The sequence below is a fragment of the Heterocephalus glaber genome, unplaced genomic scaffold, assembly GCF_053883595.1.
Source record: "Heterocephalus glaber isolate CG9 unplaced genomic scaffold, H.glaber_assembly_v1.0 deba00001662, whole genome shotgun sequence".
Lineage (NCBI taxonomy): Eukaryota > Metazoa > Chordata > Mammalia > Rodentia > Bathyergidae > Heterocephalus > Heterocephalus glaber.
In genome coordinates, this window is record NW_028258403.1 from 441,869 (window position 1) to 454,701 (window position 12,833).

General features: G+C 34.8%; 1 protein-coding gene across 1 annotated transcript; it reads left to right on the plus strand.

The window, feature by feature from the left end:
• Positions 1-5,993: 5,993 nt before the first annotated feature.
• On the plus strand, positions 5,994-6,947 carry LOC101696712 (olfactory receptor 4K2). Its single transcript, XM_004865092.2, has one exon. The coding sequence runs from the start codon at positions 5,994-5,996 to the stop codon at positions 6,945-6,947; it is 954 nt and encodes a 317-aa protein (XP_004865149.2).
• The last annotated feature ends 5,886 nt before the right edge of the window (positions 6,948-12,833 follow it).

Consider the following 12,833-nt stretch of genomic DNA (forward strand, 5'->3'; position numbering starts at 1 on the left):
GCTGCTCTTCTCCACACATCCAACATGTAAATTCTGAAGGAAGGGAAACAAAAGGAGGTTGATAGAAGGTTCTAGCCCATAACTATTGTGATATATTTCTGGACATATTTCATCATTTTCCCTTATGCCAGGAACAGGGAGTGTTCCTAGATAGGGGCTGATTCTGCCCTCTGGCATGCTCCTTTACTCCATTGATGTTGGCTGCTTTAAGTGCCATCCTCTGAATCACTCTCCCTTTTCCATTAAAATTGGGTCTTTTCAAGGGCCAGGCATGTAACTCAGTGGTGCTGCAGCTGCTTGGTAAACCCAAGGTCCTGAGTTTGATTCCCAGGAACAAACAAAAAAAATTGGGTTTTTTCTGATGAGTAGTTTCATCAGTCTTCTTCAGTCTACAAAGCACTAGAGCACAAGAAGTCACCATCTGTCCAAGTGGGCTTTCAATGTAGTGGATAGTATAAGATATATAAAGGGAGAGAAATAATAGTTTGGATGTTGACAACATTAGCAAATGTGGGAGAGGAACAGAGTAGGCAGCTGTAAGTCCTATCCTCTTAATCATTCTTTCCTTTCCATAAGAACTGAAGTTTTCCTGGTGAGTACTTGCCTCAAGTTCTGTCTACAAAATTTTTGAGCACCAGAAGTCACTTTCACTTCATAAATAGCATTACTTACCAAAACATTTCATAAAGATTAAAATTACAAAAATATAAAAATTCATTCAGAAATTGCACCTGACATAATTTAACCCTAGTTCTGAAAGTAATTGCATGCCTTTAATTACAACTAATTACAAATACAGTGGCCCCAAAGAATTTTTCTGAAATCAAGCATCTAGTATTAACATGAAACTATCAAAATATTTCTTACCTTTCTTTTTCTATAACATATTATATTACATATTTTAATTATTTTAACATTTATATTTAAATTTCCAAAATAAGAAATGTCTGGCTTCTTAAAACTTTAGAATAATATTACTAAGGTTCATCTATGTTGAAATATAAATCATTAATTCAGTCTATTTTATGACTAAATACTATTTCATCTCGAAGATATACCTCATTTTGTTTATCCTTTCATCAGATGATAGATGTTTCTACCTTATGGACATAGTAAATAATGCTATTGTGAACATGGGTGTACAGCGGCTACATATTTTATTATACCATTTATATAAACTGCCCTGAATAAGGAAAGTCACAGACAGAAAGTATTTTACTGGTGTCAAGGGCTGGTGATAGTGGTGATAGTTTAGTGACTATTTAATGGACACAAGGTTTCCTTTGGGGATGATAAAAATAATCTGGAACTAAATGGTAGTGGTGATTATACAACACAGTGAATGTAATAAACAATATGAGTGGTAAACTTTATGTATGTTTTGTTATGCCAAGTGAGCCAGGAAATCATCAAACACTGGGACAAAGACTAAAAGGAGTTTATTCGCACACACATGGACTCCAACCTCTAGGAGGAGTGAAGCCCAGAAGCAGAGGACAGCACAGCTTTTATAGTAACTCAAACAAAGAAGTTCAGAGAGAGGTCAGCATGCCCTTCAGCCAGCTTAGAAATATTTTTCACAACCTAGTTTTTTCAACCCACCTATCTTGTCAAGATAGGACATTCTGTGGCTACAGGGTTTGGCAGTTACAGGGAGGCACCAGACACCTGTTCCTGGGGCACCAGACACCATCTGTTCCCAGGGAGCAATAAAGCATGTTTACAGAAGCAGAGGGAGCGGTCAGAAAAACAGCTCTCTTGTGGGGAATTACAGCACTCTATAAGGGGAGGGGTATGAGGGGAGTTTATTTACAGGCCAAGATGGCGTTTCTTAGGTTCACTTTGGTCTCACATGTTTTACCACAATAAAAAAGTAAGTGAAAATATCCAAATAGATATGAAGAAATCATCTACCTCATTCTTATTCTTACTCCTTTTATTTCCCCTCTTACTCCTTGAGATAATCAATATTTTCATAGGTGCATACGGTTTGCTATTGTTTACTTAAAAAAAACCAATACATTACTCATGAATGTTTTTTATTTGACAGTATTTGGTGGACGCCTTTTAAAGTCAATATAGTAAAATCAAAGTAATGCTTTTGGTGATGGTGCCTTTTAAAATGGTGTTCAGTAAATTTTCCAATTCCTTTATGGATAGACAAACTCTTAGCTAAAATAAACAACTCTCATATAGATAGTCTCATAGAGTGGTATTTTTATTTCTATAAACTATCTTTCAAAAGAAAGATTTAGGAATTCAGGAAGATGGCAGACCAGAGGTGCTTGTGATATTTCTCTCCACAAGTAAAGGATCACAATAAAGGGGGAAAAAATATTCATTCCACTGCAGGTTTGTGGCACAGTGCCAGAATAAAATGGGGATGTAGCAGAGATGTTGTGGATCAGGGAGATATACAGTGCTCTTATAAAGAAGGGAATTAGAAATACAGCATCTACCACCCTGTGTCTCCAGAGATCAACCCTGAACCAAGGAGGATTTCATTTGGTGAAGAATTGGGTAGGCAGGGGGCCCCACCAGTTTCCACCAACTCAATGCCATGACATTTGAAATATTTGGGGCTGGACAAGGCTGCAGCCTTTATAGGCCCTGAGCCAACTGTGGGGAGTGCAGATTACACAGCACTGTACTGCTCCAAACAAAGATCTTATCCACCATCCCCCCCCCCACCCATCCTGCTGGGTAGCATCATATTGAGACTTTACCCACCCAGGGGCCTGAGAAGCACTTAACTAAGTGGTTTCTCTTAGCAGCTCAGCTATCCCAGCTCTACAAACCTTCCAAGTGTTCCAATCTCATACCTTTAGCCCAGGAAGCAGCTAAGAAGTCTACCGTAAGGGCTCAGGAAGCACTGATGGCCCTTCCAAACCCTCCCTGGCCCTAGGAAATAACTGGGCAGCATATCCCAAGAAGGTCAGCTCCCTGAATGCTCATGAAGGCTCTCATTCATTCCTGAAGTTACTAATAGATACTCTACCTATGCTCTCTTGTGCATCCCAGCACCCACTTGTCACTTAGATACTGGGAGGTGCTCCATTCCTACTATTGAGCACATTGCACTGAACACCCTGGGCTTCCCAGTGGTTTTTCTGCTGCGCAGACCTTCAAAACTGGTAAGTGTCCCACCTTTGCTATTGTGCCATTTGTGACTTATTTGCCCTAGTCCATGAGAACAGCTCTGCTCCCATGCAACCCCAAACTGATTAATGTTCTGTACTCACAGCCAGAGGCACTGTGCTCAGAGCCACTGGCAAAACCACCAAATCTGAGACCTATATCCTAGCTGGTCGAACAATTTCACCGACATGCTGCAGGTTAGGTCACTGGTGCACCTTCAGGCATTATTAGTGTGGATCATAGTTAAAGAATCTACATGGACACTATAATACTGGAACCAAAAAGCCAACATAACCGACTCTAGTGACATTCTAGGAAATATCTATATGAGAAAGTCTTTTACTATAAAAGCTACCTTATAAATTTAATAGAGGCAACTGATCCATGACATGTGAAAATATCAACATAGGGACATGAGAAGCATTAAAAAGCAAAGTAATAAGAGGCCTCCAAAGGAACACAACAACTCTAGTAACAGTTTTCAAATAAAAAAGAAATGGATGAATTTCTTGAAAAATATTCAAAACAATGATTTTAAATTTGGGGAAAACTCAAGGAAATGGAAAATAATAGAGAGACAATTCATGACATTTAACATTCAGCAAGAAAGAGAATCTAATTCATGATCTCAATAAAAATTCAACAGAGAGGGATCATAAAAAGAACTAAACAAAACTTGGAAGTAAAGAACTTAAAAATAAAATAAAAACGCAGCTGAGAGTTTCAGTAGCAGAGTAGAGACAGCAGAATAAAGAATTTCTAAGTTTAAAAACAAGTGTTTTGAAAAATCCAAATGAAAAATATTTTAAAGGCATGAAGAAGCTCATGAGACCTAAAAGACACCACTAAAGTGAACAGATTTTACATTAAGAGAAGGGAAAATCCATAGGGAACCTATTCAGTAAAATAATAGCTGAAAATTTTCCAATGTTGAGAAATATATGTACATCTAGGAAGCTCAAAAAATCTTCAAAAAATTGGATAGTGAAAGGTTTCTCCTGACATGTATTATAGTCAAGCTTTATTTTTCCTTGACACTTCTGATTAGTTTTAACTTGAAGTTTACTTTGTGTGAGTATAAGATTGCTGTCCTTGTTTGCTTTCATGTTCCTGTTGCATGGAATATTGTATTTCAACCTTTGAGTTTTGTTGTATGAATTTCTTTTCGAATTAGATTAGTTTCTTGAATGCAACAGATTGTTGGATACTGTTTTTTATTTAGTCGGCCAACCTGTGTCTTTTAATGGGAGAGTTAAGGCCTTTTACATGAAGAAAGGTACTGATTTATTCCTGACATTGTATTCTTTTTCTGTTCATGACTCCATTATTATTTGTTTCTTGTTTAAATACTTGCCTTGATTGATGCATCCATTTATCTGATATTTTGGACTCTGGGTTAATAATTGTTGCTTTTAGGACTTGAAACACTTCACTCTAAGCTCTCCTGGCCTTTGAAATCTATGTTGAATAGTCTTAATTCTCTGTTGTTTCCAGTACAGGGTTAGATAAACAATTGCACTTATTTAAATTAGCTCATTTTGTATTTCCTGCTGCCTTTCGAAATGATGATTCTTCCAGTTTCTATTCCCAGTCTCTCTGGTCCAGGAGAAAACAATCATTGCAAATTCCCATATGATTCTTAAGTTATCTTCCTTTTGTAAACTCACCGACACTATCTTTTTTGTTTAATAAATCCCATTGCAAGATTATTTCTTGGTCAATTCCCAAGTCTCAGCAAGAACTATTTTATTTACAGTTGCTGAAGTAGTAATGATTTATCCAGGTCATTTAAGTTTAAAATTACCTCTTCAGATCTCTTTCAGAAGCCTACTTAACATTGGATAACCTAAAGACCTGATTCTGCTGTAGACCGGGTAAGTAAAAGTGTTTAATAACTGATTTCTAACAAAATACTTTAAATGCTTGCCCTTTCCACTGCCACTGTCTAATACTTGTGCCATAGAGCTGAGTTTGAAACTATTTTACGTATTTTGACAGATACCACAGAAGAATTCAAGGAAGTTGGATCAAAGAGATTGATTTTTGAATGCTTTCTCGTAGAAGTAATATATGTTCTTTAGGAAACAAGAGTAGAATTTTAATTTGTAAAAAGTAATGTTTGTAGGAGAAGCAGACTCATATTTTAATGAAAAGGAAATTGTGACCCAAAGAAGTTTAATAAATGTCTTTTTTTGGCTGTACAACTATATTTTATATTTTAGTAACCTTGACTAATCTTCCCCATAATCATTTGCAAAACTAATTTTCTCTGTGTTTCTGCTGGGTTTCAACCAGGAAACTTTTATCTGTAATTGTGTTAACAGTTCTCTGGTAATATACAACTTTTCTGCAACCTTTCTTTGACACCTCACTGTACTGTTTCTTAACAGCCTTTACATGTGAAGTAACTATTATATGCCTTTACATCAAGGGTATCATTGCGGATGAATTCTAAATGACTGAACATATGTGTACACATGTGTGTTTAACAGTTTGTCACCATAAAACAAGTGGTTATTAAATGTTAGACCTTATCCTTAGGATTATATAGAGAATAGAAAGACAAACATCTGGGTAGATCTGTTCACAGTATTATTTTCAGTTGAGTGCCATTTAATACCAGAAAGAGTATTATTTTCAATATATATGATTTAAGGGCTCTTTTGTTACATCTCTATTATTCTGTAGATTCCTTTCAAACCAATATATAAATGAGAAGGATGAAAAAAGTAAGAATGAGTTTTCAAGAGGAAACAAAGTATGTGAAAATAGATTATTGGAACTAGAGCTTGTGTTTCAATCAAATCACACTGTCTCTTAATTTTTTTTATTCAGGCTTCTACCTATGAATGACAATGGATATGAACAATAAGTCTACTGTGTCTGAATTTGTTTTGCTGGGGCTCTCTAAATCTTGGGAACTACGGATATTTTTCTTTATGGTGTTTTCATTGTTTTATGTAGCAGCAATGGTGGGTAATAGCCTCATAATCATCACAGTTATAGCCAATTCTCATCTACACTGTCCCATGTACTTCCTGCTTTCCAACCTCTCCATCATTGATATGTCTCTTGCTTCCTTTGCTACCCCCAAAATGATTACAGACTACCTAACTGGTCACAAAACCATCTCTTTCAATGGCTGTATCACCCAGCTGTTCTTTTTACACCTTTTCACTGGTACTGAGATTATTTTGCTAATGGCTATGTCCTTTGATAGGTATATTGCAATTTGTAAGCCCCTTCGCTATGCTTCAATTATTAGTCCCCAGGTGTGTGTTGCCCTTGTGGCGGCTTCCTGGATTGTGGGAATCATGCATTCAATGAGCCAGGTCATATTCGCCCTCACATTACCATTCTGTGGTCAAAATAAGGTAGATAGCTTCTTCTGTGACCTTCCTGTGGTGTTCCAGCTGGCTTGTGTAGAAACTTATGTTCTGGGGCTCTTTATGATATCAACAAGTGGGATAATTGCTTTGTCCTGCTTTATTCTTTTATTTAACTCATATGTTATTGTCCTGGTTACTATCAAGAATCATTCTTCTGGAGGATCATCTAAGGCCTTTTCTACATGTACAGCTCATTTCATTGTTGTCTTCATGTTCTTTGGGCCATGCATCTTCATCTATATGTGGCCACAAAACAGCTTTCTGATAGAAAAAATTCTGTCTGTGTTTTATACTATCTTTACTCCTATTCTAAATCCAGTAATTTACACTTTGAGGAATCAAGAAGTAAAGACAGCCATGAGAAAACTGAAGAATAAGTTTCTAAATTCCAACAAAGCAAGTCCTTTTCATTATTTTTAATTTCCTAGATATTAAGTATCATAGTTTTTGTGACACCTGACCTTGAACACAATGCTATGCTAAGCTCTTGTTTCTGGACTTCTTATCAAATTGTAATTGCCAAGAATTTGTGGGTGTACATTTTCAGTGGATTTAAAAAATTTTGTATGCATATATTAAACAAACATTAGAAATTTCAGAAAAGCAAGTTAATAGAAATAGTTTTTTCCAGATTCAAAGACTACCTATAAAATATTGGGGATGATTATTCAGTTAGGGCATTCATATTAATAATCAACTCATTGTAAAAGAGGAAAAAAGAATAAGATCAAGTGCAGAGTAAAGGCATACTAGGAGGTAAAGATAATTACATATGGTTAGCAGCTGAGTTACTCAGTGTTGCTCCTAAAGCATGATGAGTCAGCAAGACTTCTATACTTCTTAGGAATTTCAAAGTGCTGTAGGAAATTAACTTCTGCACAGAAGGGTAATGATTTTGTAATACATCCCTAAGCCACTCCTACTTAACATTTAAAGCAATTTTTCATCTCTTTTATTAAAGAAAACCCTGAATATATTTCATTGTAAATGATGCAGAGATACAGAGAGAATGGTGTAAGAGTAAGTCTCCACCAACCACTTTGAACTAATAAGCAGAGCAATACTTCTGCCATATTGCCTCTGATAATGCAGAATGTATTCAGAAGTCAAAGAATTCCACAAACCAGAAAATATAATGAGATGATTTGTAAAAGAGAACACTTTGTTTCATACAGATAGTAGAATTAAATTAAGAAATATAGCTTAAGATAATAATTGAATTAATGGAGAACATGTACTTTAATTTTAACATTGCCTTAAATTTTTGATTAAAGAATCTTTTCCTTTTAATATTTGATTAAAAATAAGTTTGTGCTTAGTAATACAATGTCAATGTTATGATTAAATCTTTGCATACAAGTAAGTTTTGTTACTTTTTTGAATATTAGCTTTCAAGTACACAAAGTATCATTACCACCTCCTGGTAGTAACTCAAATTGGAAGTATTGAAAGTCATGAAGATACTGTAGTTCTTCTGGTTACTTTGCTTTGTAAAGTATCTGTAAAATTATGACAAACACTATAAATTATCATTAACTAAATGACATTTATAAAAAAATTATTAAATATATTATTCATCTTGTACCCACAAAACGAAAGATATGTTGCAAGCACACTATTTGATAAATATCAACTTGTTACTCTTTACTGGAATGACTGAGTAAATGGGGAAAGCCAATAATTATATAAGCATTATCATTTATGAGAAATAAATTAAGAAAAAGAAATTCCTAACTTTTTAAGTCAAATTATAAAACAATTTTTTCCTTATCAGTGTGTGATTTTCTTTAATATATTAAACAATTAAGGAACCAAATTCAATTTAAAAGCATAGGATATTATGTTTAAGGTGTTTAGAAATCATCGAATAAAATTATTCACAGTATTCACACAAGGGTAAAACATATTCACAGCAGCAAAAGAACACTACAATTCCATTTGAAATGGATACAAATGGATGACTTTGTATGTGTGAACTTTCTCTTGACTGAAGTTATATGTCAAAATATGCTCAGATTCAAAGACCTAATTTATGTCATATCCTTTTAGCTGGTGTTTTAGTAATAACCTAAATTACTCTCTCATGTAACATATTCATTTGTTTGGGGAGTATTTTCAAAACATGAACTGTTTTTTTTGCAATATAAAACTGTGATATCTTTTGAAAGGGATTCAGTCAAGCATTGGTGCTTATGTGGACAATTCTAAAATTTGAGAACATTTGCCAAAAATCCTCAGAGGTATACCTGACCAGCAGACAACTCTGTAAGGCAAGTCAAAAATAAAACCAAGACTCCTGATGTCTGGAAGTCTTCCATATACAAAGGGAACTATCTACCACATCCTGCTGGATCAGCATGAGGATTCAGCATTCCAGATATTTGTGCCTATTATATGAATTTAACAACTTAAATATGAACTATGGTGGATGGTTTTACCACTGTGTCTCTAGGACAAGCAGTTGGCTATCCTTTACTCAGGGTAAACAATGTGACATGGCCACAGATGGCTGAAATTGTGCCAATTATCACCAGACTATCCAAAGGCAGAAAATGATGTTTTGGAAAACATGCTAGAAATCAGCATAAACATACCAGGCCAGAGATAGTTTTAAATGGCCTGCATTATTTCCACTAACACAATTAAGGGAATGTAGAGACATGGAGTATATATAATAATATTATCTTGACAAGGAATTTCATCTTCTCTTATGTATTTGAGGAGCAATAACACTTGGCAATACTAAATGTGTGAGTCTTTTGAAATTATAAAAAGCCAATTTTAAAAAGCCTTATATTATTAAATAGGATTATTGAATGTAGGAGGGAAATCTATTAAAATTAAGCAGAGATGAAAGATAAAATATAAATGGAAATATGTGAAGAAATCGGATATATGTAGTGAAAGTAAGAATTGTAATTATGTTTATTTCTAAAAATATTTTAGAATTTTAAAATGCTATTTAATTTAATAATAGAGAACTTACCATTAAGCTAGTGAAATAAATTTTACCTCTCTTCCTTTGCATGGGCTTCCTCTAAAGCCCTAGAATAAGCCTAAAAATATTTTATTAATAATTTTGACTTTTTTCTTAAAGAAGTTCTTATATTGCCTTGGTTTTTTCATTAATTCTAGCTTCTGAAAACTCTGGCTTGCATAGTTTTAGTTCTTATGAATACATATATACTCAGGTATACTTTGTGAGGCAAGGTAATTTATTCTTAAATGTCTTCTCATTTTTGCTTTTGGTACTGTCCTTGGTTTAGTTTCTGGGTTGATTCTTTGAAGTTGCTTATTGTAAGTATCTTTGGTGATGTATTTAGAATGCATATGGAATGATTGCTTCTCAGAGGTGTCTTCCAGCTATAGCTGGTCTTTTGGTTTTGAGTCTCTAATGACTCTGAGGCTATCTCATTTTCATTATACCAGGAAGGAAAACTGTTTAGATCAATCACATCACCTTAGCCCAAGTGATACAATCAGCAACACAAAGCATCAAGTACCTCTTAGAAAATGACAATTTGTGGTAGTTATTAATCTATCACATTTAATTGTGTGAATTAAATCAAAATCAAGGACCAACCCACCATATATTTGTAGTGAATAAACTCATCAATATAGCACATTTACCCTTTGGGATGGGGAGTTAGAAGAAGTTGGGGAGGGAGGACTAGGTAGGTAGAAGAATAGGGGAAGGTTAGCAGTGAGGCCTGAGAGCACAGGCAAGAGAAAGAAAGAGAAGAAAATAAAAATAAAGAAGAAATACAAATTAGGGCCAGAAGAGGGACACAAAGGGAGATGAAGAACAATGTAGGACAGCAAGGAGTGTGGCGGGGGGGGGGGGTGATAAAAGAGAAAAGAAAGAAAAAAGAGAATTTTTTTAAAAGATTAGAAAAGAAGAAAAAAATAAAAATAAGAGCAAAAAAAAGTAGTAATTTTGAAAGTAACTAATAAAAGATAAAAATGAAGGGCTTCCTTCAGGGTATGTCTCTGCTGTCACTATAGACATGTGGACAGTGCAGTTATAAGTCAATGAGTCTCAGTAAGCCAGTCACAGACCTGTGAGAGTCGGGCACATTTCTGGCTGCAAGTCCCAAGATGAGCTCCCTGTATTCCTGCAGGGTTGAATTCTGCAAGGTTCTATTGCAGGTTTCAGCTGCCTTTCCACTGAAGATAGTCCAGGTTCCAATTGGAGATGATGATCCCTCCAACTTATCAAGCATGGTGGTCCGGTGTGCCTTTACTGCAGAGATTCTCTTCACTTTTCCAGTGGGCTTTAGTTTCCATCAGGGAGCCCGAGAGAGGCCCTTTCTCTGTTGTTCACTTCTGCAGCTCAGGACTATGGCCTTTATCTCCCCCGTGCCTCTGTAGTGTGGAACCAAGTAGCTGCACAGCCAAGAGGCCAGAGGCAGTGGGGTCCAGTTGGGGTGGGGGGTTGGGGGCGGGGCCTGTTGTTGCTTGCACCCAGGTGGCTAACCTGGAGGCTGGTGAGTGTGCCCCGGGCATCCTCACTTGCTCTGTCTCCTGGTCACAAGTGGGCAGATTAAGTCAGACTGAGCAGGTCACCATCAGCCCGCAACTGCTGTGCCCACACAACTAAGCTGGCAAGTGGTGGGTGTCTAAAATGATTACTTTTATTCTGAAAGAGTTTTTGGTAAATTCTTGAGTGTGGTAGACTTTGGAACATGTAAATTTTTTGATTGAAATATTATCCTATGGTAGAGTTTTAGCAGGTGTACACTGCCTTATTTTCTTTTGAGTCTAAGGTAAATGTTTTCTGAAAAGAGATACATGCACTACACTTTTTCCACTGCAAATCAAGATGTGATAAAAATGAAAATATCAAGACAAATGAGATCTAATACTACTGTCAGTTTAATGTCCAGTGTGTTTTATACAGCATCTGTTTTGTTCACTTTGGAAATTTTTCCTAAATTTGCAAAAAAAATGTGCAAAGATGTAAAGTTTTTTGAAACTTGAAATGCATTAATAATTAGAGTCAAAATAAAAAGTAAAGAAGTCACCTGATCTCTCCTTACCTTACATGAAAAGAAAAGTAACATACTGTGCAGTAACCCAAATAAGTAAGATGAAGGATGGCCTTTATCTTTCTCTGTTTCATCTCAAATTCATTAGTAAAGTACACATTCAGAAAGAAAGGGAAAACATTACACAAACCCTGGCCTTCTCCTGAATTAGATCATTACTTCTATGTCTGTATTTGAGGATGGTTATTTTTTTGCTAATTAGATAAGGTCATCTGTTCACACCACAGCAATGACCTGTTGGACTAATAGTTGATATTCATTTGTAGTACAAATATTTTACAAGGAAAGTGACTCATATATTGAACTTGATTAATGTTATAATCTAATTGATTTTCAATCTGAAAAATACCTTCTTTTAATCCAGTTAAAAATGGGCAAAACATATGAACAGACATACAAATAATCAGCAGGTATATCAATAAATAGTCAAATTTCTAGTAATCAGGCAAATGGAAATAATAACAATAAGAGATCAATCTATTATAAAAAGGAAAACAAATAAGTACTGATGAGGTTATAGAAAAAAGCCAGTGTATGTGCTTCTTTGGAAAGAATATATACTAGTAAATTCATTAAGAGTTTAGCAGTTCCTCAAAATTTTTTTTAAAAATAGAACTATCATATGATACAACAATCCCACTAATCGGCATATATTGAAAAGAATTAAAATCAGTATGGTGATGGGTATATGCAACTCTGTGCTCATAGTTTCATTATTCACATTAGCCAAATGATGGAATAAAAATAAAAATAAATGCCCATCAATAGATGAATGGATAAAGAAAATAATTTATGTATATATATATATATGTATATATATGAATACTACTATTAAATCTTTACAAAGAAAGAATTCCTGTTATTTACAACAGACAACCTGAAGGATATTATATTAAGTAAAATAAACTATGCACAGAAAGAAAAGCACAGCAAGATCCTACATTTTTGGAGTATAAAATTCAAACTCATAGAAAAAAAGAATAAAGTGTTAGTCATCAGAGAATAGAATGGGGATGGGGATTAAGGATATGGTCAAAGGACGCAAAATAATTTCACTTAGGAAGAATAAGTTCAAGAGATATCCCATAAATCATGGTGATTACCAATATATTGTTAATAGCAATATATTTTATTTATAATATATTTGAAATTTTCTAAGACTACATCTTATATGCTCTTACCAGAAAACACCTATAAATATATAAGGTAATGCATATGATAAATAACATGATTTAGACAATCCATAATGTATACATAA